Consider the following 26,919-nt stretch of genomic DNA (forward strand, 5'->3'; position numbering starts at 1 on the left):
GCCAAAGGTCCCAGATGCGAGCAATATGACTCAAGTAAAGCCCATAAGTTTGTCCTCTATTGTCTATGAAATCATTTCAAAGGTGCTAGTCCAGAAACTCCATCGGTGTATGGTCAAGATGATAACCCCTACTCAGATTGCATTCCTAAAAGATAAGTGTGTTTTTTATAACATTCTTATAGCACACGAATGTATGCACTACCTTAACAACAAAAGCAAGCTTGGAATATGAAATGACACTGAAACTTGATGTGAGTAAAGCCTACGACAAAGTGGAATGGAATTTTCTACAGTATGGTATGAAGTAGTTGAGCTTTAAATCGACACTCATTCACTGGATTCCCCAATTGATGATAACCGTTTCTTATTTTATTGTTATAGAAGGTCAATTCTATGATTTTTTTTAAACCAAATAGAGGCATCTGTCAAAGTGATTGTCTGGCCCCTTTTCTTTTGTTATTATGCGCAGAAAGAATTTTTTTCTTGCTACACAAAATAGAGCAAAACAGTCTCATTTGAAAAATTCAGACAAACAGAAGATGCCCAACTGTAAATTACTTGTCAGTTATTGATGATTTTTATTTTGTTCGGTAAAGTCTCAAAAAATAGTTGTGCCTCTTTTAGAATTATTAGATTCTTATGAGAGCTTCAATGGACAAACAATTCATCCTAATGAATCAGCCTTGTTTTTCAGTAATAACACTCCAGGGTAGATTAAAATTTGTTTAGTAGCCCAACTGAATATTTCTCATGTAGCTGCACAGAATAAATGGTTGGGCTTACTTGTTCTTGTCAACCGCTCTAAGAAAGCCTCCTTCGTCTCAATCAAAAATAAGATTCTCAAAAAGACATAAAGATGAAAAAAGCGCTTGTCATTTAATGGAGGAACATAAGTATTAGTACGAGCAATTGGTGAAGCCATACCAATCTATACTTTGTCATGTTTTAAATAGTTTGCTAAACGAAATTCATTGTGTACTAACTCAATTTTAATGGAGCAGCAAACTTCCAAAAAGTGAATGGTGTAGATTAGCTGTGATAAGATAACTAGGCCTAACAAAGGAGGCGGGCTTAAAAAATGTCAGGCTTTTTTGGGTAAATAATGCCGAAGTAGGAACCTTACCTTCTTGAATTGGTAAAGTATTTTTAAAAGAAGGCGAGTTGTAGAGAAAGACGTTGGTTGGAAGGCAAGTTTTAGCAATATCTGAACCTTTATTGAACCATGACTTCCTTTTCACTACTCCTTTAGTGTTTCACCATCTGTGATATTGCTATCAGATAGTAACCATTTGTTATGAATAAAAGACATGTTTCTGTCAAATAAACAGTAGAACTAAGCATTAATCTCAGACCTTTTTTATTTACAAATTGCTTAGCAAATTCTCTTTATAACCTTGGAAAAAAAAAAGATAAAGACACTAGATGGTTGATAAATAGAGCAAAAACATATAATGTTGCATTAACATACAAGATTGCTATCATGCTTGCATTAAATTCTGCCTAAACTTCATGCAATAGATACCAATTTAAAGCTAACCATAAAAGCTAAAAATGCCTCACAAGTTTCTGCTCTTTGCATGAAAAATTTTACATGGTAAATTTCGTGTTCTACTTCTTACCCTCCAACATTTTCATCCACTCTGACAACTTACCCAATTTGAAATTTGAACACCAGAATGCCAACCTACTTTTAAAAGAGGAACTCAGTGTTACAAGGTGGACTTCAAGAGATAAGCTCTCATAGAGCTCGGCTGGTTTTAATAATGGCTTAGAATATGTAAAAAGAAAAGTGTCAGCAGATTTCAAACATGTTCAAGAGTTTTCAAAAGAAGAGTTAGTGACATCGTTTAAATTAAAGCAGAAACTATTTATTTTGCGTTACGTATGATACCGTAAAATATTTTGCACTATTTGCTTCGCTGTGTTAACTTTTCTTTATAATTTTGCTTGTTCGTAAATATTTGAAAATCCTCCTTTTTTTATTTCTCTTTTTTTATTTTTGGTCATTGTATTTTTGTTTTTCCGTTGAATAAAATACCACCACTGTCTTCTGAGAAAAAAAAAACTCCACACTCTAAGTCCCACTCAAGTTTATGTAAAATCGGTTTGTATTGTAGGTGTTTCTTTCATATACCTTTGACTGCAACTGAATTTTTGCCACATGATTTATGACATTGCTAAAATAACTTGCACCTTAATATTGTTTAAAAATATAATCTAATATCTTTTTGAATTTTACTTTTAGAATGTGTTTAACTCTTTAATTTCACATTCGATGCACAACAGATAACTGGTTTGCATAAGAAAAATTGAAGGAAAGAGAAAGCGTTCTATCCTCAGCAGTGTCGTGTCGCAAATAATAAGACTTTCAGAGTTGACTATAAACATTCAAAGCACATACATATATAAAGTAGGGCCTGTGAGTTGTATCAGATTTATGAAAAGTGGCTGTTAGACTACCTTTGTTTATAAACACGGGACACGGAGGCAGGAATACTAAGACAAAATTATGTTCGAATGATAAGACATAGACATTGTATCTAAAAACACTGAATTCGCAGCCTTAGTTACCCCAAAAGCCTATGAAGATATAAATTTTCTTCCCACAATCAACACCCTCTACAAAGTTGTAGCAGCAAAATGGTTAAGAACAAAAAGGAAACCACTAAAAAAATTGCAATTGAAATTATAAAAAAACACTATGGATGAATGGAATAAAAATGTGTTCGTACTACATCACAAATTATCGCTATTTACATTATTGAGTTATCGGCCATCAAATTACAGTATTCTACAATCTCCCTCTTCCTCTTCCTCCTCCTCCTCCTCCTCCTCCACCCTGAGCCTTCCATTCTATAAGGTTTTATTGGGTTGCTCGTATAGTGAATGTGAGAACACGAGAAAAATAATTTCAGTAAATCATATTTTGCTTTTCTCATCATGTTGTAATGTCATGTACCGCGGCTTTGCCGGCAACGATTGAAAGCTGCTAGTTAAAAGGACAACCGAAGAGCAACTATTAATTAGATCATCTGTTTGCTTGAACTTCATACATCAACTAAAACTTTTGCTTTTACGGAACAAAACTAGCATTTTGAATTAAGATATGATATAGCTCTAAGAGAAGGATATCAACTAGGAGGTTTTTCTCATGGACGTGAGGATTATGCATCTATCTGGAAACGAATAAGGTGTCGGTCTAGCACAATACATTTAGTAATATGAAATCACAAACCTTATCCAGCTGAAAATGGATGTCAGCATGCAAGGGAAAACAATTTGTGGAACCGTTGTGCTCTTCTCGAACTAATGGTTAAAGACTTTGCCCTATTCTTTCTCTTCCGGAACAAAAAATCTTCCGTATCTAAAACATATGACACCTGACAACATGCAATGGATACCAAGGAAATGTATGAGTGGAACTTTGGAAACACAACCCAACAGAATGTGCAAAATAAGAACAATATTCAAAAGTAGAACGATTATTACCTTGGATGAACTGCAAGATATCTTACACTCAAGACCATTAATAACTTGTAGTCCTTCCACAGCCTCACTTGAAATGTCATCACCACAGGCATATCTACGTTTGTTCCTACGGAAATGAATAAAGTAAAATAAATAAGTTTTGTTTAAAAATATATTACTTCAAGAATGGCACCAAACAATTCTTTGGGCTTGTCAAATACCTCTTCAAGAAAATTCCAGACTTTTCCTTTTTGTCAGAGACAACAGAAAAAAATTCGTTGTACAAATAGCCTGAAAAGTTGGGGTCCATTGACACGGCAGTTACTTCAGGCTTATCATGTCCATAGTCCATCAGTTGAAGAGACAATTTCTTAGGTCCAGGTGACTGCAATCCAATACATAAGATTACAGAACAGAAAATATTTTGAATTTAGTTCAGCAGCAAATCCAAGTAGAAAAAGAAAGAAAAAACAAAAATCATTACATATTCAATTCGGTATATGTTCTCTTCATGAAGAAGAACACGGGCATTTTCATGATAAACTGCGTCAACAAATCTTCCTGGTTTTCTTGATTTCTCATAGGCATATAATTGGAGAAGCTTGTTATCCATCTCATCAGTGGCAACATTTTGAAGCTGAAATAAAAAGGAGAAATTTTCAGGGACAGAAAGTTAGAATAGAACAAAATAGATGAGAGAAAGAGCAATTCATGAGCTTGACCTGTTTAACAAGCTTATAAATCAGCTTGTCTAAAGTGAATAAGAGATATGACTGAGTTCCAATAATGGCTCGACAATCATCCTCGAATTTTGTATTATCAGATGAACCATCCAGCAAATTGTAGAGCGCATTCATGAACCTGTCACATAAAAGAGTCCCTTAGTCCGCAAATATACTCGTATTTTAATTTTTAACTGAGTGCAAAATTTACAAAGCATATCACCTGTTGTATTGATCAGTAGAACCCGTATTATTTGAAGCCCCCCATTTCCTTTCAGCAGATGATGAGTTAATCTTTGCTGATTGTATCCTCTCATACAATGTCTGTCAGAAAAGCAACACGAAACTTGCTAAGTTGCTATATCAATATTTAATTATAGGCAGTTGTTTATACTACTAGAAACCATCATGACATCAACATAGGTTTAGAAACCTTGAGGGGAAAATGGGAAGTAGACATCTTCATATTTGAAGTCATGACAAAAAATGAATGAAAAATAACCTATTTCCATAAAAAGACAATTTCGTACCTGATGAAGTCTAAACAGGACGTAAAAGGAATCATTTCCATAAAAAATTCGAGAAGTCCTTTCTTTCTCGTGTAACGCTGGGGGAACATGCTTCGCCAGTGGCTTTACAGTTAATAGGAAGCGCTCTGAAAATGGCAAGGAGGTTCCATCTCCTTCAACATCATGGGCATCAGCCATTCCTTCAGCTTCACCTTCACTCTCAGCTTTGTTATCATTTTCCCCATCCTCGTGCTCTTCTCGAGATTCCTCACCATCAGCAGACTCGCTTCCAGAAACATCAACATTCTCGGATGCATTCTCACTGTCCTCAGATGACCTGTGTGGACTTTCCTCACCTTCATCGTCAGCATCAACATCATTCTCTCCTCTAACTTCACCTAAAGCTTGTTCTCCATTTCTGTTTTGGTATTGCTGACTCGAACCGCCATCCTTCCCCTTATGGACTGCGTCCAAACCAGTATCTCCATAAACAGCAAAGTTATCCTCTTCAAAGTCTCCATTTGGGGACAACTCGCCCTCTTCTCTTTCACTTTTTAACTGCCGAACTGATTCTTCTGGGTACCTGTGAACTTCGGTCCCTTCTGTGATGGTCCCATTTGTGGATGTACCTGGTCTGGTAGAATCACCACCCTAAGTCATGAAAATAAATAAATAAGAAAGTATTAATTACAAAACTTCAAACAATCGTTATCATGAATAATCCCAGAACACAAGTGCAAGGAAATGGTATCCCTAACACTATCTTCAGGAAAGCAAACAACTGCAATGTACAGAACGATCAAACATCAAACATACATATTCAAGAAATAACTTACATAATAATTATATGCTATAAGTGAACAAGAAAGTGCCACATTATTAAGAAAGTTATGATGTTTCACCCGCATTATATGCTATAAGTATTTCATCATGTTTCAGTAGGTTGGCATCAACTGTTATCAGATACTGTAAATTATTATACTGATAGCAAATTTAAGTTGATCCATAACATGAAGCTAGCAAAAACAAATTTTAAGTCGAGAGCAAGACAAGAAGCACAAAGGGTTGAGCCATACCTCTGATGAAGGTAAATCAACTCCACCTTCGCCAGAAATATTACCAGGTCTAGACGGATTAGTGGCAATGATTCCTTCAAGGAAAAGGCTGTATCTTAGTTCCATTCATTATCAGAATGTGAAAGTGTAACATCAAATGACATTATCAAAAATAAAAGATGAAGTAAGAATTGAGAAAAATCACCATCCTAGAAGAAAGATACTAACCTGATGCATTATCCATGCTTGTTCTTCCATTACTTAGCTCCACTCCTAATGCTGGTGAAACATTAGCATTCACCAACCGCTCACTGGAGTGGTCTTGCTTATTGACTCCTGACATTTCATCAGGTGTGAATGAACTAGTATTAATTTTACCATGCTGTGTATTAGTGCCTGAAGTTTCAGTTTTATGCAGAGTGCGGTCTGAATCAAGACATTTATCATCTTTTGCACCACTGTCACCATTTGATTGCCATACTTTGCTAGAATTTGATTGATCTAATGGCATACACTCATCCCCATTTCTAGAAGTGTTAATATGCTTAGGATTCACTACAATAGCACCAGCACCAGCACCAGCACTACCCTCACTCTCGGCAACACTTGCAGTGCCACTTTTGGCAGAATTATTCTTATCCTTGACAACATCTTCTGTATCCTCGGCACCCAGAGGCCGAGAAGGAACACACAGAATGGGTTCTAAAAATGTTGTCCAAACCTTCATAACTTTATCCAATTGTTCAGTTGTACACATTTCTCCACAAGAATATTTTACAAGCTGATACAGATCTTCATGAATATCAGAATCAGTGTACTCAAACTCAAGGTTTGGAAGAACAGGACGTCTATTTCCAGCAGCAATCGCAAGAAGAACATCATCTTCTTTGCGTTTCTTCTCACTGATTTCTTTGATTTCGGCCAGTAATGCTGTAAAAAGATTAGAAAAAGGAATGAGTCAGAAGAACAAAATGAATTCCTGCATCATGATAAGCTCATCAATGATTTAGCATTTTAGTTCTGCGAGGTGATAGGCAAGCGTCGTTTTGTATTAGATGGGATGTTATTATCAATGAGTCAAAAATTAACCCAGATGACTATGACTACACACATATTGTTATTCTGCATGACTTTATTCCCAACCTTAGAAAAACTACAAATAAATGAGAAAGGAGGGAGAAGCATAGAGTGCAGAAAACTTGTAGACAAGATAATGGAGAACTATGACACTTTTATTTATTAAATGCATGTAAAAATAATAAAAATGGAATTTGTCGATATGGTGAATTGTTTATAACTTAACCAAAAGGTCTTGGGTTTAAGGACTTGTTTGAGTGAGCTTCTACAAAAAACTCTCTTTTCAAGTGATCTTTTTTTAAAAGATCTTTTAGAAAAGTAAAAGTAATTTTATGTTTCACTATTTCGTGTAAAAATATCTTTTTATCTAATAATTATGTTCTGGATACGACAATATTAAAAAAAATATATATCTATTAAAAGAAATGTAAATTGTAGCTTCTAAAAAAAATTATTTTTACTATTAAAATTTTTCAAAACAAACTAAAAAATAAAAAAATAAAAATCTTTTCCTAACAACTTAATGGCACCCAAACAAGCTCTAAGTCTTTGATACAGCCAAAAAAAAAATGTTTTTATAGACTATATTTAATGAAGGGTATTTAGGGGGGAAAAGAGTTGGACACCAACCTTTCTCATATTCCCATTATATATAGTATAGAAGTATAGAAGTATAGAAGTATAGATATAGAGGTATAGAAGATATAAAGCGATGATACCTCACAGTATCAAAATAGTTGCAGCCATAAAAAAAAATCATCTAATTTATTTTGAACATTAAAAGCCTCATTGCCCTGTATTACTAGAAGTAAATGAACTGAAAAGTTGTTACCTTTAGTACTCAAGCTTTTTGTATCCTGTTGTTTAAAGTAGAAGCTACGGTGATCAAGAGATTTATGATAATTTTTGGCATATATTTCAGCCCAGACTTTATTAAAATCAGCACGACACCTTGCCCATTCATCTTGTTTCTGCTTCAAGCGGGTTAATATCACTGGCAAAGCCAGAGATGCATTTTTCCGTAACACATCCATCACATCTAGCCCATGGTCACCATATAATCGTTCAATGCACCTAAGATTTAAGGCTGAAAGTAATGCAAGAAAGTCCCCATCAGAATATGGAAAACATCAAATTACCTCATATTCCATCTGTGCCATATGAAAATATATTGATGAACAGAAAAGCCCTTAACCTGTTAAGTGCTCCTCAATACGAATTGGACTGTCTCCTTTGATTATATTATTATTGACCTTTTCTAACAGCTCTTCCACTCGCTTAGTAGTTGCATTTACAGACTCTAGCAACATATCAAGTTCAAACCTGCAAACATAGATTAAAATGATATCAATAAGTGCCAATGGTAGATAACTTGACAAAAACATTTTAAAAAAGAGGTAAAATGATATGGCAAACATGCTTATCATTGTGCAATTCAGAATCACGAATCACCCAATATGCTCCAATACCCCAAGAAAAAAGGGAAAAAAAAATCCTCCAAACGCCAATTTTTAGGAAAGAAACAGAGGCAGCCGAGTGCATTTAGAACTTCTTAGTTATAACCAATATCTTGTTAAAACTAGATTGTTTGAACAAAAATGCAAAAAAAAAAAAAAAAAAAATCCACTAGCAGGATTCTACAATGTCTTCACATGGCAAACATAAGTGACCTTAAAAGTTTTTTCATTCTTTCCTCAAACAGAGACATCAGTTTTTTCAGCTCCCTTTCATCTGCATCTTTTTTCTTTGTTGTCTTGGCTTATATGAGAGAAACTACACTGTTACTTTCTTAAGATTTTATGCACTTTGTAAGACTTCTATTTGTGAGGATTGTGTTTTTGAAAACTTTGGAGATGAGTGATGATTATATGTTATTGGTCTTATGAAAGTTTATGGTATGGCATTAATTTTGCATGTATCCTTGAATCCTGGAATTCAATACAGTTCATGATTCACAATTCAATGATTAACCTTAGCAATTCAAGTTCTGAATTACAATTTGATAACCTTGATGCAAATACAACCAATCAAATAAGCATCACTGCAAGTCTGACCTGTCATCTTCACATCTGAACAAGCTCTCTTCATACTGATTTTTGCGCATATGTTTAAAGGAATAATCCTCACTTCCTGAAGTAACAGACACCCAGTGATCATTTAATACTTCTGCACCAAGTTCTGTTCTCTGGCTAGCTACAGGTATTGGGTACTGCATAAGCACAGGTAACACATATGAAACGCAATCAGCAAGAGAATCACAGATATCACATTCAAGTAATATAAAACCGAGAGACAAGTAAATCAAGTATACATTTTTTGGCAATAGACGATAGCTCGGAGTGCATTGATCACAGTTAGAAAGGTCCAGCTCATTTATAGGCTTTGACAAATACTTATCCTTGCTGGGATATATGGACATCTTAGGACCTGAAACATCCTTGTTGGCAGGGGCAGTGGATTTGTCCCTTTCTCGGAATTCACGATCCCTTTCTTTCATGCCATCATCCCTACAACGGTCTCGATCACGATCTCTGTCTTCAACCTTCACAGATTTCGGCCTTTGTCCGTCACTCCATAAGGACTCTGATGAAAACACACATACACACACACACAAAATAAAAGGTGAGTTTTGTGCGAAAAGACAAAGCTAAGAAACTTAAACATGGTATCAGATTACAAAATAAATAAGTAGAATCTGTCATAATAACAGAAAATTCCAAGCCATTTTACATACTTTTATTCATGACACCAGCAAGGAATCCACCATCTGCATCACAGAAACTGATTAGAAATATCTTGGAAGTGTAACAACATAGAAATATGAAATTAGTTTGAACATTACCATTCTTTTCAGATTGTATCAAAAATTCATTAAACCCCTCCATAAGATCTGGATATTTCCCCAGTAAATCACCAACCTTGAAGAATAAGTGACCATGAGTTAGCAATTATATTCCAGAGCATGTTATTTAATAAGATCTATAGGCAGCACTAAGAAATATAATGGAAGTAGGCCAAGATAAAGTGTATAATTAACTTCAAGGACATAAGTTCTTGCACCAAATTATTTAATTACAATCGCAACACCACATTATATGTAGTAGATTTTCCAGCGGAGAGGATATATATTCTATTACTTCTAGTTTTTTTAATTGAAAATTTCAGCTAAATCAAAATTTATCAAATTATTGAAGATGACATCATCAGCATTGAAAAGATTAGTAGTTCATGGTGCATCAGCTGCAGGGTCATCTGTGAGGAATTTAGAACGGGATGCCACCAGACTTTGTCAAGAATAAATGACCAAAAACATAATACTGCTGGCCAATTATCACACTTCAGAAGAAACATAATTTATTCTAGACCATCTATTCCTGCCGTAATTGTTGTAATTGCTTCCTTCACAGCTCTAATTGTACAGAGTGCCAGGTGCCCCCTCACAGACAATACAAAATCCAAAAATCACCAAATCTTCTGAGTCTTTGATGGAGGCAGTTATCCTTTCCAGCTTTGCTGAAAGCAACTTGAACCATTGTCCTTTACATCGAGTGCAAAAATTGCTTGACTATCTACCATAAGCTCTCGCACAGGTAAGGTTATTAGGGAAGAACAAATGTGAATTGGAAGGAAGATCTCAAACAGGTTGAAAAATATGGTTCCGTCTGCAATCTGCATTGCTCATATCTTCTTGTTTGTTTTGATAAAATGAACAAAGTGATTTGGTTACATGCAATCAAGCTCAAACACTTGGTGAAATCTTGTGGTTTCCTTTATTGATCAAGATGATACTGGGAAGATGATCACTTTAATAGGTGGTACAGAAAGCTGCTGCTTTGGCGTTATGAAAAGGAAATTGGCTATTCTGTTGTTTCTGGTTTCTGATTTTATCCATATACTTGCTGCAAGTATGATTATGATGGCCTCTGCAGCATTTAAAGCATACTAGTATGCCAACACAATACCCCCATTTTAGCCATTTCATATTTCTGAAAACACACTTTAAGTCCTTCATTCAATTAGATCCTCCAAATGTACCATCCAAAATGATCCTCCTTCAATCTATTGCTTAATATAAGACACGGCAGTATCATATTGAGAAATTGATCTTGCCTTAAATTACCTGAATGCCTATTCTCATTATCTGACACCGTCATTCCTTGAAATTGGCCGCATTGGCTTAGAGGCTCCATAGGGCATAGGCTATTCTGGCCTAAACTAAACTCTGGCTGAGCCAAATATAATCCAAATTGAATGCATGCAAATAAACTCGATTTTAAGCACCAATGCTATAGGAGGATATCCCTTTTTTTTCCATATTTTAACATATTTTATTTAGGGAATAACGGTAAATGCCCACATCCAGCTAAACCAACAAAGCAAGATTGAATAAAAGACATGCATTTATAGAATCCGACAATGAAATCAGTAAAGCGGATGACAAGAAAAATTAATAATAAGCCATACCAATGACTGCAATTCATGTCTGGTAATTATTTCCCTGCTGTAAATATGCAAACACTTCAAAAATTCCTGGTAGTCATCAGGATTTCGTAATTTCTCTTTGACCTTTTCACAGAAAGCAAGCTCCTGGCTATACATGCCTGAGATAATGAAATTTGACATAAGTAAAAAACTGCTAAAGGAAAATAAGATGTTAAAAGTTTTATGCAACAAAGGATAGAAGACAAACAAGAAGTTGAAATAAATTTATTTTTCCCTTATAACAAGGACAATGGATTATGAAATCATCTCATAAATGGAAAATATTTAACACTTCTTCAATACAGATAACCCTATCAACAAGAGACACCATACTCTTCTTTTTTATAAACTTTAGCAATATATGCAGTAGAATAGTGATGAGAAATATTTTGCATTAGTTGCTGTAATGAAGTTTCACGTTTGACACCTTTTTCTTATTTTATCAATTTATTTATTTTCAACCAAACATAAAAGCATATGTTTCCACTGTTTAAATAATGTATATCATAGCATTGGTTGGAAAAGGTAACAAATATAACAAAAAAAACCAGTAGATTCAGGATCAAAATGATGACAACATACTCACTTTTCAGAGTATTTCTTTCATCACAAGTGGATGGCATAGGGCGCATACCAATATTTTCATCATCGAGCAATGGTTCGGCTCCAGAGTCTTCAGCCCTACGATCAGATTTCCGTTTATGGGAGAACCTTTCCCTATCTCGACCACCATCATGCTCATAATCTCTATCATCTCTGTCACGTTCTCTCCTATCTCTCTCCTCTCTGCGTTCCTTATCCTTCTCTAGACGTCTCCTCTGATCCTTTTCTGCCCTCATCAAACCTCTGTCATTATCAGGGTCAGGACGGTCAACACTGAGGTCACGATCACCATGTGAGGTCATAGTCCTTTCTCTCTGGCACACAAGATAAGTAGAATGTAAGCTTGATAACCAAACATGCAATCAGTGGGACCAGAGTCACCAAGATAGTAAAAGACAAAAGGCTACTTGGCTTCAGGGTTTTAATCCCTTGGAGAAAGATCAGCCAAAGACTTATAACTACGTGAGCATAACATCCTAAGAAAAAGTAAACAACTGCAATGTTCAATTTACAAAACCCTAAACTGCTAGCCGTAAAATTCCTTATGACCCAGAAATAGTGACTTCTCAACAACATAATATTTTACCCAATGTAACATCATAGCAAGTTAGAGGGATGGATTTTTTTAACTTTCTACAGCTATCATTAAGTGCTACAGGTATGTTGCCTGAACAATAATACACTAGAAGTATGCATCTCATGGAAGGGGCAATAATGCAGCTAATACACTAGAAGTATGCATCTCATGGAAGGGGCAATAATGCAGCCACCAAAAGGTGCTGAAACCTCCAGGCACCTTGACTTAGCATCTCATTTTATACTACCAAGAGGGACAGAAAAATATGGAGATAAACCTTCTCAACATGCATTTGCCGTACAGTTGGCATTGCAGAGCTCCTATCACGAAGCATAGAATTTCTAGCAGAAATATAATGAGCAGAGGCTGCCGAGGAAGTGTCCGGGAGAAAATGAGTAAACTCATCAAGAAGATCCGGATGCTCTTGGAAAAGTGCAGCAACCTAAAGAAGTCCAAAATATGATTGAAATGAACATCAAACGAAATATTAAGACTAATATAAATGACATAGAAAGACAAATATAACAATTTTCCTAGCTATAACATAATAACACATGCACAGACAAAACAAACCTCCTGGTAGACCTCTGTTATAGACTTGCTTTCCTTTCTGTACATATTTAATATGTCCAGAAATGACTTGTAAACACGATCATCACCTTGAAACCGGGTCTGAATGAAAATGATGAATTAGATTCAACTAGAACTGCCATTCTGTATTGAAACTGAGTCTGTATTAGAAAACCAATCAGGCCCAAGAACGTTTTACCTTAATTTTGTTCACAAAATTAATCGCTTCTTCAAATTCAACAGGCTTCTTTGGGGCAGGTTGTTCATCCTCCAGTGGAAGTGTGATTTCATAACCCCTTGGCAAGAAGGTGTTGAATCCCAAAAGCAAGTCTCTGTGCCCTTTAAAGAGCTGTTTAACCCTTGCTATCACGCCTGCAGTATCAACTCTACAAGTACCAAAAGCAGACACAAGTCAGTTTCCACTGGCAAAAACAGTATCCCCCTCCCCCAATATAATACAAAAAGACATTCGGAGCAGCATGCCAACAATGTGGTACGACATGATCAAACCTTTGAGCCTTAAAATCTTTCATGACTTCCAAAAAGTCATCATACTTGTCCCTCTTATCCTGAAATATATCCTTCACTGCCTTGAGATATGCCAATGCATCATTTGTAGTTAGCTTCTGAATAACAGCACCTCCATTCATCATCTGGGGTTGCCCGGACCTTCGTTCGAAAATATTCCAAAGTACAATTAGACAATTGATAAACCAACGACACAGTATTCCCAATTTCTAGCACATGATCATACATGATAATCAAAACCTTAAGAAATTGAAAGTAATTTTTTTCCATAAAAAATACAAATTTACCCATTAAAAGAAGAATTTACTCAGGATTGCAGATAACAAATATCCGATCTCATTTTATTAGGTCAAAACATCAAAACCCAAAAAATTTACCAAAAAAGAGACAGCTTTGCTAAAGATTGATCATCTAGACTTCCCGGGTTACACACGAGGGCACTAGTAAAACTTTTCACCGCAGTAAAAACTCGAGAAGCTCCATTACTAAGTCGAAGATGCAATTACTTGATCAAAGCACAAACAAAAGCACAAGTACAGTTCAAAACACAGGAAAAGTTGAAGATGAGAACGAAAACCAACAACTTACGCTTCTCCTCGAGAAGACACTATAGGCCGTTTAAGTTGAGGACTCGCGAAAATATCGTCCCTAGACCTCTTCATTCCTATTCAATAAACCATGAAATTGAAAAAACACCCAAACACAAGAGCACAGTCTCTTCAGCAATCAGCACCAAATCATGCTTCTTGAAACTTCGATTACAATTCAAAATCCTTCAACCCTGAGCTTCTCATTCGAGCAAACACCACAGATCTGCGGATTAACGTTGGAGCAAGAGAATTCCAACCTTCCCGAAGAGATCACCAAGGAGGAGCAAAATCCTACAATAGAATAGAAAAGGAATCAGAAAAAGCGAAAATTCGCATTAACTTCAATGCAAAGCAACGTAAGCGACGAATTCAAACGGAGGAAGCAGAGAATTTACACAGTGATCGTCGAGTCTCGAAGCAGCAGATAGAAAAAATCGAAAAAAAATAAAAGAAGATAAATATCGGAAAAGCTTTGAGCGAATGAATGCTTCTCCTGAGCCTCGGTGATTCTTCGAGAAGCAAACTTGTTACGTTGGAGAAGGCTAATAGAAAAAACGAAGGCTTTTGTTGAGCAGTGTTTCCTCAGAGTTTGAAATTCGAAGTAGAGAATTTTATTTTCTCTCTTAAGATTTTCTGGGCAAACAAACAGAACTGAGAGAAGAGAAAAGAAAATAAACGAGAGAACGAAGAAAATAGAAACCAAACAAATAGAAGTTCACAATGTGATATATATAAAAGAAAAAACACGGGGAAAAAAATAAAAAGAAAACATAAGGGGTGTGGCGGTAGTAATATTTGACCTTCTTTATCCGGTTACCAATTCCTGTGTTTACCGCCTGTTAGCGGTTAATCGTTTTATCTATAATTTGAGATGAAAAATTAGGGCAAGACTGTTGGGCTGTATTAATAACGAACGTGTTTGGTTCTTCGACTTTTCACAAAGGGGTGATTTTGATTAGCAATTTGGCTATTTTGTGATTTTTTTTAAAATTTGTATTTGTTTGGTGTGGGATTTGTGACTTGTGAGGAGTAGTAGTAGTTATTGTTGGTGGTGTGGTGAACATAATATATATTTGCAAGATTTATTTCCAAGTTTTTATATAGATGGATGATGATGAAATTAGGTCTAACAGATAGTGAGAGAAAAAGAAGATATAGTTAATGTCATGTTCTCTCTTTTAACATCTTTTTGTCAATTGTGACTTTGAAGTTATCTTTGTAGGATTTATTACATATTTACATTTATAATTTGTAAACGATACAAGACAAATGATTATGGTTATGCAAATAAGAAACTTTGACTGAATGAATAATCTTTTATTTATTTATTTATTTATTTATTATTATTATTATTATTATTATTATTATTATTATTATTATTATTATTATTATTGTCGTTGTTGTTTGATAAACTCTCAAGCGCCTTTTTTTTTTTTTGGTCAGAACACTCAAACGCAATTTTATGGGGTTTTTTTTTTTTTTTGGAGAGAACGCATTTTGATTTATGAGTTAGGATTGTGGTGTTAATGAATCGGAGTTTGTGATTGGGGATGGACTCTCTTGGCTGACGGAAGAGGAGTGTTTTTTTTTTTTTTGATATGGCAGAGACTATGAGTGATATAATTTTTGTTTGTAACTGTTTATGTTTTTGGTCTTTGTTTGTAACCCTTAAAACCAATGGGGAAATTGTTTTTAAGGCTCAAGATGGCTATATATTTGAGGCCAGTAAACGCTTTTCTAAAGAATTTTCAAGCCCAATTGATGCCATAACGCTAGGTCCAGGCCAATCTACCAAATAATTTTTTGGATAAAAAGCCCCTTTTGTAGTATTGAACGTTTCCAATAAAACATCTAATATAAACCAACTTGGATTGGTCGAGTGGTCAACTCACTCGTCCGCTTAACCAAGTGTTGGGAGTTCGAATCCCGTCTTGTGCATGCAGCAACCCATTGTCCAGCGACAAACCCTTAAATGGAGCTCAGATCCGCGACGGATCAGTCCTTGACTCGTCGAATTGGAAGATACCGTGAGCAACTAAAAAAAAAACAACTAATATAAAGGTGCCTTTGATTTGCATTTTTATTTTTTATTTTTATTTTCAGTATTTTTATTTTTAAAATTTTACAAATAAAAATAATAAAATTCTATTTTCTGTTTTTATTTTTTTATTTTTTTATTTTTTTTACAAAATTCAAAAACAAAAAAACATAAAAATAAAAATACAAACAAAATGTGCCGTCCAAAAACATGAAAAAACCAAATGTCGGTCATTCTAGTCTCTAGAACTCGGCTCTCTAGACATGTAAGTTGATTATTAAAAACATAGATAAATCTATTTACTTACAACTATCTATTTACATCAATATACAACCCAGTTGTGTACTGCTACGTGTCGTCACTTCATGTTATTTTCTAAGGTTATTAGTTTGTTAAAAAAATGATAAAATTAAATAAATGATCCATTTAAATTAGATGTCTTTGATATAATGTGATATTAATACAATGGAACATACATTTTTATCAATTTCAAACCCTATGTCTCCTCTACGATTGAATGTTTGAATAATTCTTCAAACAATAAGTGATCCTGAATTTTTTATTATACCTTATTTATTTTTTTGGTTGTCTACAATATTCTCTAATTCAACAAGTCAATAATTAATTTATTAATGTGCGGTAAGTCGGGTAGCGAACTGTTCATAGAGGTCTCGGAATGGGGAGGTGGGTTCCTGCCTGTCTTCAGCTGGTGGTGTGAACGAAAGAGCAGCCGAACTTCCGAGCACTTTAAGTGGAGAGGGAGGTGTCACCTGCAATGACACTCCAACGCTCAAGTCAATAACGTGTATAGGTGATGTGAGGGCTGAAGGTAGAGTAACGTACCTTGGGGGAGGGGTAGGACCCTCTCCTTAAATACCCTGTCAGTGGGACGGGCCCTATAGGAGGAGGCCTCCTTCCTGGAAGCTTCCTTCTTCACAGCTGTCACACAGCTAGTAGTGAAGGTGTGTCCGGGTCGCGGACCGGTCGGATCGGGTGCGTGAACCCGACCAAGAAGATCGGGTTGCCTGTGGGCGGGGTCGGCCTAGGTGCTAGCTGGGCTGAGCCGTAACAGTGCCCCCAACGTGCCAGCTATAGCCGTGAGCGCCGTGGTTGGCGCGTTTAACTTTATTGTGGGTGTGTCGCCGCTTTGCCGGTTACTCATGCTCGGGACGCGCTCTCTACGGGCGTGAGCGTCTTCGATGCTGGGGTGTGTCGTTTGACGCCTCGCTTTTTCGCGCCAACCATTAATGCTTATAGTGGGTTATTTCAAAACCCCGCGAGTAAAGACCATTTTACCCTTGCCTTTCGTGCTTCTTGAGTCAGTTTCTTAGTTCCCCATTCAGTTGTGTTTCTCATCCCCTTACCATCATCTTACTTTCTCTGCATTTGCTTTCTACATTCTCCCATTTCCTGTTGCCATTCCTTGGGTTGATTACATTAGTTCTTCCTACTTCTCCAGATCAATACAATCGTTTTGGTAAGCTTTATTTCTTGTCTTTTAATCCCTGCGGTTTTACCTTGCTATTATGCCATTCGTTTCCTTGCTTTGCTTCTGTGTGCATGCTGCTTCTGTATATCGAGCGTTATTAGCATTTAGATAGGCGTGTTAGGGGGTTACCATTCCATTAGGATTTACTTTGGCGATAGATTTTGCTCCTTGTTTGATTGTAGTCATAGAGTAGGCAAGATGTAGTTTCTGGGCTAGCTCCGATCTCCCGGTCACTTAGACTAACTGAGTGGTACCAACGCCCTGTTGCTCGGGTTCCCGTCGCTAGAGCGGCCTACGATCGGTACGCCTGGGTAACCTCGGACGTAAAAGACTCCTCCAACCAAATGGGCGAAGAGGAGCTCACAGAGTTCCGACAAGCCGAGTATTTGTGTGGTGGGACCGACGAGGAAGCCAACTATGTGGTCTACGTCCCCGTTTCTCACGAGCGGATATATGAGCTTAACCTACACTTCTCCCGGGTTGCCGATTGGATTTGGTTCTATAAGGCAATGTTTACCCAGTTGGGGGTTCGCATCCCCTTCTCCACCTTCCAGATGGGGTTGCTCAATAGGTGCGACGTAGCGCCGTCTCAATTACATCCGAACAGTTAGGCTTCCATCCGCTATTACGAGATGGTGTGTGAGTATCTAGACCTGTTGGTCTCTGTGGAGGTTTTCCTTTATCTTTTCACCCTAACGAACCCTTCCAAGGAAGGGAAGACCAAAAAGGGGTTTATGTCTTTTCGATCTGCTCAAGGTCGGTGGATCTTTGGTTTGTTCGAGGATTCATACCATGGATTCAAAGACAAATACTTCAAGGTTCGTCCCGCTAAAGGTCGGCATCCCTTTTGGCTGACGTTGGAAGGACAACGGCGCATCCCAACCTATTGGAGTTTCGGGGCGAAGGCCAACGCCTTCACTAAAGTGACCTATAAGGGGTTGTCTCCCCAAAATAAGAAAATTGTCGACGTGTTGCTAGCCGTCTTTTCAAAAAATTATGTGAACCCCCACCTCCTCATGGGTAATCAGGACGTCGCTAGAAATTATATTTGTGAGTGGCTTTGAGTTTCTTGTGCTACTGTTGTTTTAATTTGCTATGCCGATTTCACGACTAACAGGTTTCGTCGTTTTGTTGTAGTGGGAATGTCTGCCGAGGTGACAGGACTTGACGCTTTATACAACACCTTTCTGGCTGGCGATAGCGACGAAGAGCCGGCCAATGAGAACCAGGGAGGCCCCTCCCGAAAATAATGAGAACCGGGCGGTGCCTTCCCCCCATGCTGTCGAGGTGTTGCTTCATAATGCTACCGAGGCGCATGCCTCTCCTACTCAAGGTGAAGTTGTCAATAGTGGCGAGGGCTCGACCTCTCAACCACACTTTGAGGAGGATGACGTGGTTGTTGTGAGCAACCCGAAGAGGAAGAGGTCGTCCTCTAGCCCCGAAGGAGCCCTCACTGTGATGGAGAGGAACTTTGATACCGGGAACTTTATTGATGCCCAGCTGCTTTCCGGCACGGAAGACTTCTTCCATGGTGGGGATCTTCCTTCACGAACAAGGTGGATGTATCGAACTCTTCTTTGCGGGGCAGCCATAGCGAGGAAGGCAGAGTTTGCTCTGGCAGGGACGCAGTCTGTTCAGAGGAAACTCGAGTCTTCTGTTCAAGCCAATAATAAATTTAAAGTGGAAGTTGAATCACTACGGGAGCAGCTGTCCAGCGCAGATAAGAAGCTCAAGGCTGCCGAGGAGAAATTGAAGACTTCTTATGCAGCCGTTTTCTAGCTAACCGAACGAGAGCTGGCTTTGGAGGGTCAACTCAATGCTGCTCAGGATCGGGTGGCTGCATTAGAGAAGGAACGCGACGAGGCCGCCTCATCGGCTAAGGCTGCTCAAACTGAGGCAGCTGAATTTAAGAAGTACAAGGAGACCGTGAAGCAAGGAAAAAGTGCCATATTGATGACTGAAGAGGCTCTTAAAGCCCAAGTGAAACTCGTGGCTCCTGATTTCGACACATCGGCGATTGGGGTCTTTAAGACCATTAGGGATGGTAAAATTGTCAATATGCCGAAGAAGTGATCTTTATACTCTTGTATAAATTTTGTAATTTTATGGTTTTGTGAACTTTGTCGTGTAGTTCTGTGAACTTTGTCGTTTTACATGTTGAGCCTTGTAGTTTTGAATACGGTAGCCGCTTGGTCGGCTTATGATTATTTTTTGTTCCCTGCTTAGTCGGCAATGCACTTTTGCTCTATTTTATTACTATTTTGTTGGTATTGGCTTGTCATTTGTGTTTATTTACCGTTGCGTTGGTAACTTGACGAGGCCAAGTCATGGCTTTATTGTTGCTATAGCCACTTATTATGGTGTTAATTTGGGTGGTTCTCGGGGTGATCAGTCCCAGGTTACCGTGCTGTCTCCGCATTTATCACTTATCATAAGAAATTCGTTAACATGGAATATAAAGGGAAAAAGTGAATTTAATCACAAGTGAACATTAATTGGCAGTTGATTAGACCTATAGCGATAATAAGTATTTGACAAAAGTAAATTATTTAATCATAAAGCAACTTGGGTCTTACTGAGCTTGGCAGGTTGCCTATTCGACGCACTTGGTCTAAGAATAAATCTTCTTAAGTTACCCGCATTCCACGTTCTTAGGACTTCCTTGTCGTCAAGTCTTTCCAACTTGTAGGCGCCCCTGCCGACCACTTCTTTTACCCTGTACGGGCCCTCCCAGTTCGCCGCCAGCTTACCTTCCCTCTGAGTCGGTAGTCCAATGTCGTTGCGCCTCGGGACCAGGTCATTTTGTTCAAATTCTCTCCTGAGCACTTTGGTGTTGTAGCGCAAGGCCATTCTTTGCTTCAGCGTCGCTTCTGACAAATGGGCCATTTTTCTAGCCTCGTCTATCAGGTCTTTTTTCACAGCTTCTTCAACTCCTCCCAAGAGTAGCCGCAGGCTCGGTTCACTGACTTCTACAGGTATCATTGCGTCCACTCCGTATGTCAAGTGAAATGGTCTCTCCCCCGTAGATGATTGCTGAGTTGTGCGGTACGACCAGAGGACTGAAGCAAGCTCGTCAGCCCATGTCCCCTTCTTCTTATCAAGTCATTTTTTTAGGCCTAGCAGGATGATCTTATTCGCGGCCTCGACCTGGCCATTGGTTTGAGGGTGTTCCACGGATGAGAATTTTTGCTTTATACCCAAACCGGCGAGGAACTCTCCGAACTTCTTATCGGTGAATTGCGTCCCGTTATTGGAGATAACGACCTCAGGGATACCGAACCGAATTACTACTTGCCTCCACATAAACTTCCGACAATTAGACGAGGATATGCTAGCGAGTGGCTCGGCCTCTATCTATTTGGTATAATAGTCAATAGCAACTATTAAGTACTTGACTTGCCCTGGACCGACTGGGAAGGGTCCTAAGAGGTCGACTCCCCAGTGCGAAAAAGGTCGGGAAGACGTCAACAGACTTAGTTCGGTTGCTGGCGCCCTGTGAAAATTGGCGTTATCCTGGCACTTGATGCATTTTCTCATGAAGTCTTTAGAATCCGTCATCATCGACGGCCAGTAGTAGCCGGCTCTGATGAGCTTTCTTGCTAGGGCTTTGCCGCCAATGTAGTGACCGCAACATCCTTCATGGACCTCCTTGAGCACATAGTTCGTTTGGTCAGGATGCAGGCACTTTAGCAAGCGTTGGCTGAGTCCCTTCTTAAACAAATGGACTTGTATAATTGCATACTTGGCTGCCTCCCTTTTTAACGCTCTTGCCGACTTCTCGTCTTCGGGGAGCTTACTGCTTTCCAAGAGGTTAGTGATTAGGTCCATCCAAGAAGGATCTACCTTTGTTAAATGGAGGGCGACTGCTGGTTCTTTTATCAAGCCTTGGACGAGAGATCGGTTTTCCGCTCCTGGTTTTGTGCTTGCCAGCTTTGATAAGAGGTCTGCTCGCGCGTTCCTTTCTCTCGGGACGTGCTACACCATGACCTCCTCAAATTGCCTGGTTAACTCTCTGACATTCTCCAGATATTTTTGCAATAATGAGTCTCTTGCCTGATATGTTCCATTGATCTGTGAGGTCACGACCTGTGCATCACTACATACTTCCAATCTCGTGGCTCCGACCTCCCTAGCCAGGACTAAATCGCCCAGAAGGGCCTCGTATTCTTCTTAATTGTTTGCTACTGGAATTCGAACTTGATCGACTGTTCATATACGACTCTCGTTGGGCTTTCCAAGATTATCCCGGCTCCCCCGAATGTCTGGTTGGAAGCTCCGTCCACGTGGAGCTTCCACCGTGTACTCGGTGTCTCGGCTGGGTCTCCAGTGACTTCCACCAGAAAGTCAGCCATGGCCGGAGCTTTAATCACATGCCTAGGTTCATACCGCAGGTCGTATTGGGACAGCTCAATGGCCCAAGTCATCATTCTTCCCGCTAGGTCGGGTTTCTGTAGTACCTGGCAGATTCCCTGATCCGTCCTCACGATCACTTGGTGACCTTGGAAGTACTGTCGCAATCTGCAAGAAGAGGTCAGGAGCGCGAGTGCTAGCTTCTCTAATTTGCTGTACCTTAACTCTGCTCCTTGCAGTGCTTTGCTCACAAAGTAGATTGGTTGTTGGATCTTTCCTTCTTCTCGTACTAGGACCGCCGCCATCGCTTCATCGGTTATGGCTAAGTACAGGTATAACGGTTCCCCGTTCTTGGGCTTCCCGAGAACAGGTGGTGTTGCAAGTATCTCTTTGAAATACTTGAACGCTTCTTCACACGCCGGGGTCCATTCAAATGCTATCCCCTTCCTCATTAAGTTGAAGAATGGTAGAGTTTTAGCAGTCGACGCCCCAAGGAAGCGAGACAATGCGGTGAGCCTTCCTGTCAACCTCTAAACGTCTTTGATGCACCCTGGACTCTTCATTTGGAGTATTGTTTCACACTTTTTGGGGTTGGCCTCCACCCCTCTTTGGGTTATCATAAACCCCAAGAATTTTCCTGCTTCCATGGCAAAGGCACACTTGAGCGGATTGAGCCTCATGCCGTGTTGTCGGAGGGAGGCGAATACATTTTCTAGATTGCTTATGAGGTCCTCTGGTCGGGTGGTCTTTACCAGGATATCGTCTACATATACTTCCATTGTTTTGCCTATAAGGTTGCTGAATATCTTGTTCATCAACCTTTGGTATGTGGCCCCTGCGTTCTTCAGCCTGAACGGAATTACCTTGTAGTAGTATGTTTTCCATGGCGTTATGAACGCCGTTTTTTCTTCGTCTGGCCGGTGCATCAGTATCTGATTGTAGCCAGAATAAGCGTCCATAAAGCTCAGATACCGATATCCCGCTTGCCGCGTCTATGGCCGCATCTATGTTGGGGAGGGGATAGGAGTCCTTGGGACATGCTTTGTTCAGATCGGAATAATCCACGCACATCCTCCATTTTCCATTGTGCTTTCTTACTAGAACTACGTTCGATAGCCAAGTCGAGTAGTCGAGTTCCCATATAAATCCTACTTCAAGAAGGCTGGCCGTCTGCATGGCTACCTCCTCTGCCTTTTCTTGTGACATCTTTCTTCTCCTCTGAGCTACCGGCTTAGCTTCCGTTTTGACGGTCAGGCGGTGCGACATGAGTTGGGGGTCTATCCCCGGCATGTCAGCCAGTGTCCAAGCAAATAGGTCACCGTTATTCCTGATCATTTCCATTAGAGGTTCTTTCAGGTTGTGAGGGAGGTTTCTGTTCACGAAGGTGAACTTCTCCTCGGAGTTGCCAACCAGAAACTTTTCTAAGTTTCCTTCCAGCTCGGGTCTAGGCTTGTCGTCAACCCTAGCATCCAGGTCGGCGAGGAATACTCCCGATGCCTCTTTGGATTTCTTTCTTAAGGAGAGACTAGCATTGTTGCATGCGACTGTCGTCTCCAAGTCTCCCTTGATGGATCCCACGGATCCGTCATCCGCGATGAACTTCATTATCAACATCTTTGTACTGATCACTGCCCCGAGATCGTTGATAGTCTTTCTTCCTAAAATGACGTTGTAGGCCATGGAGTCTCGCAGAACCACGAACTCCGCCATTACCGGCCTTTTGCCCTGTACTAGTCCTATGGATACCGGTAGGGAGATTATCCCATCGGTCTTGATAAAGTGGTCGCCCAAGCCTACTACGCCTAGCCCTTCTAAGTTCATCCTGACCTCGAAGGCCGTCAGATGCTCTTGTGGGTCTTGGGTCCCATCGTACCTCATGTCCGTTGGTTTATCAAAGTGCTTTGGTAGCCGGACTTCGAGGATTGAATGATGGAAAGGGGTTGCACCCATGATCACAGGGCGTCGCGTTCTCTTCGGCCTTTCTTCGTTGTCCTCCCGATGCCGCTCGGGGGCTGGTATCCTTTCAGGTCGGGCGTATATTACGGGGTCACGCCGTCTTTTTGGCGCTTCCCGGTTCTTCCCTTGGAGACTATCCGATCCAGATCGCGGGCTTGGAGTACGCCTATAACGATTTCCCTAGGGAGTTCTCCCCCCTTCTATCAGGAGATCGTGAATAGGTTGGTTAGGGAATATGTTGACGACGTTCTTGATCTGCCAGCTGGCGTTCCAGGTTCTGCACCCTATGTCGCGGTTCCTGCATTATTTTGGTGCTATAGCTGCATGTTCCCCCAAAGGGGCGTCTTTCTTGTGATCGTGAGGATGGCTTGGGTTGTCGCAGAGGGGACCTCGTGCGGTTCCGGGAGGAAGCCACGGAGGCTGCCTCATGGGTTTGGCTCCATCGCCAGGCTCTACGGGACCCAGTATGAAGTCCATTTAGGAGGTCCCCACAGACGGTGCCAATGTGCGGTAAGTCGGGTGGCGGACTATTCATAGAGGTCTCGGGATGGGGAGGTGGGTTTCCGCCTGTCTTCAGCTGGTGGTGTGAACGAAAGAGCAGCCGAGCTTCCGAGCACTTCAAGTGGAGAAGGGAGTGTCACCTGCAATGACACTCCGACGCTCAAGTCAGTAACGTGTATAAGTGATGTGAAGGCTGAGGGTAGAGTGACGTACCTTGGGGGAGGGGTAGGACCCTCCCCTTAAATACTCTGTCAGTAGGACGGGCCCCACAGGAGAAGGCCTCCTTCCTAGAAGCTTCCTTCTTCACAGCTGTCATACAGCTAGTAGTGAAGGTGTGTCCGGACTGCGGACCGGTCGGCCTAGGTACCAGCTGGGCTGGGCCGTAACAATTGCAGATTTGAGTTTTATTTAAGGATTTATTGCTGTGAGTTACTTTATGCACTTATTTAAGTGAAATTTAAATTCTAAATACTTACCTAAATAAAAGAGTAAGCTGACCACTCAACCAACCAAATTGGTTATACTTTGTCTATTCTATGCTTGAGTTTGGTAAATTTCATTAAATAATATATGTTGTTTAGAGCTTCGCATGCAGTTTATATATATGATGATGTACTGTGACATTAATAGAGTGGAACACTATATTTTGATTTCAAAGCCTATGTGTAAGATTATTGAATGTTTGAATAATTCTTCAAATTATTAGTATAAAAATATTAAGTGTATATTAAAAATTAGTCATTATATATTATTTATTTTATTTTATTTATTTTAATATAAATTTTATATTTTAATATATATTTTATAAGGATAATTAATTGTGTATACCAACATAATTGTTCTTCCATCCAATAAGTGATTTTTATTCTGTATCTTGTATGTTCTAAGCTTCTGTTTGGTGAGTTTTATACTTTTATTAAATACACTAGAAGAAATTTCCGCATGCGTATGGACAGGGTGAAAAAATAATTTGCATCTTAGACATAAATTTTAGAGGAGGTTATTATTTATTTAAAAAATCACTAAAAATCAAATATAGTTACTGATTATAAAGAAGGGTTGTAACTGATATAAGGACTTAAAAAGAATAATAATAAAAATTATAATTTGAATAGTTTACTTTGTAATGTAATTCTTATTTTGATGAGTTAATAATTAAACTTAGCTTTTCATTTTAAATGAAATATAGCTCAATTTAATTTTGTAGTGATTGATCAACATTTTTTTTTATAGATTTTGGAGTAAAAGTAGATTTGATAATTCTATTTTATTTATTCTTTTGTATTTGCACAAAAGTAGATCCGCATGAATACACATTTAATTTGTTGATAACTGAACTTATTTGATAAGATTAAATATTGCATATATTAAAAATAATATTATAATTTACAAAGTAACTAAACTATTAGAAAAATACATCACTCGTCAAAAGTGGTCATAATTTATACCAAGAATCTAAGATCACATATAAACTACAAACTTTATCATAATTTATTTTCATAAAAAAATAATAATAAAAATGGTAAGATCTCAAATTTTAAAAAGTTATTAATAAATTATTTATGATTTATTATATTTATTTAAAATTATATTTTTAGAGAATTTTATATATAAAATTAAGTAAATTTTTATTTATTATTTAGAATTTTTATAATTGAAAAATAATAAATATTTTTTATGTCTTAATTCTAAATATTTAAATTTTTTATTTTATTTTATAAATAAAGAAGAATTAATTTATTTTTTTAATTTTAAATTAAAATACTTGATGAAAAGTCAATTAGCAAATTAATAATTAAATAATATTTTTAAAATAATTTTAAAAAATTAAATTAAATTTTTAATTAATACTCTATATCTTTAATTCTATTAAAATTTTCTAAACTACCCTAACCTTAACCTTTTTATCCTACCGCCTCACCGCCCGTCACTCTAATTCTAAATGGTCAGATTTCTTTGCTATATTGCCTATATAGACATTATGCGTAGCTTTTAAAACGGATTTTGTTAATAGCCTTTTTACACCATTGATTTAATCATCATCATCATTATTATTATTATTATTATTATTATTATTATTATTATATTATTATTATTATTATATAGGAGTACTCCATCCAGTCGCACACACACGCACTAAATTTGGTGTTGCTGTTGGTGCTTGCGATGATGACGATGAAAGCTTCTATTGTGGAAGAGTTTTGATGAATTTTACTGGCTCAATAGTTACCTTTAATTATTTATATATATTATGAAATCTGAGAGAGAGAGCAGAAGAAGGAAAAGAGGGCTTGAGGAAGAGAAGAGAGAAGAAGGAGCTGAGAAAGAGAGGGTGCCGGGGATGAGAGAGCTGCGATGGGGGAGAAGGGAAGAAGAGAGGGAGTCGCCGCCATTCAGCTCGTCG

At 38.4% G+C, this 26,919-nt stretch overlaps 1 protein-coding gene across 4 annotated transcripts; it reads right to left on the reverse strand.

Annotated features, from left to right (window-relative positions):
• Positions 1-2,497: 2,497 nt before the first annotated feature.
• Positions 2,498-14,880, reverse strand: LOC130983269 (paired amphipathic helix protein Sin3-like 4). Of its 4 annotated transcripts, none has more exons than XM_057907484.1 (24): positions 14,577-14,880; positions 14,180-14,472; positions 13,574-13,732; positions 13,263-13,449; positions 13,067-13,165; positions 12,771-12,935; positions 11,948-12,230; positions 11,296-11,432; positions 9,674-9,749; positions 9,566-9,598; positions 9,143-9,414; positions 8,886-9,040; positions 8,027-8,154; positions 7,664-7,918; positions 5,983-6,684; positions 5,776-5,849; positions 4,721-5,350; positions 4,414-4,514; positions 4,191-4,329; positions 3,953-4,105; positions 3,690-3,853; positions 3,490-3,595; positions 3,236-3,380; positions 2,498-2,986 (listed from the first exon to the last, which is right to left on the reverse strand). In XM_057907484.1, exons 2-23 carry the CDS (start codon positions 14,251-14,253, stop codon positions 3,258-3,260), a joined length of 4,215 nt encoding a protein of 1,404 aa, XP_057763467.1. In that variant the 5' UTR covers positions 14,254-14,472; positions 14,577-14,880; the 3' UTR covers positions 2,498-2,986; positions 3,236-3,257. The 4 variants fall into 4 exon arrangements, with proteins under 4 accessions (XP_057763467.1, XP_057763464.1, XP_057763465.1 ...); XM_057907481.1 differs by having other exon boundaries at positions 11,900-12,230; XM_057907482.1 differs by having other exon boundaries at positions 2,498-2,989; positions 11,900-12,230.
• Between the last annotated feature and the right edge of the window lie 12,039 nt (positions 14,881-26,919).

Source organism: Arachis stenosperma, chromosome 5 (assembly GCF_014773155.1).
Source record: "Arachis stenosperma cultivar V10309 chromosome 5, arast.V10309.gnm1.PFL2, whole genome shotgun sequence".
NCBI lineage: Eukaryota > Viridiplantae > Streptophyta > Magnoliopsida > Fabales > Fabaceae > Arachis > Arachis stenosperma.

Excerpts from the sequence above, each read along its gene's own strand:
- LOC130983269 (XM_057907481.1), bottom strand. The coding sequence starts at position 14,253 with ATGAAGAGGTCTAGGGACGATATTTTCGCGAGTCCTCAACTTAAACGG. Across the intron at positions 9,599-9,673 it reads GATACAATCTGAAAAGAATG|ATGGTGGATTCCTTGCTGGT; the intron begins GTAATGTTCAAA and ends TCTGTGATGCAG. Across the intron at positions 3,381-3,489 it reads TATCTTGCAGTTCATCCAAG|GTGTCATATGTTTTAGATAC; the intron begins GTAATAATCGTT and ends GCATGTTGTCAG.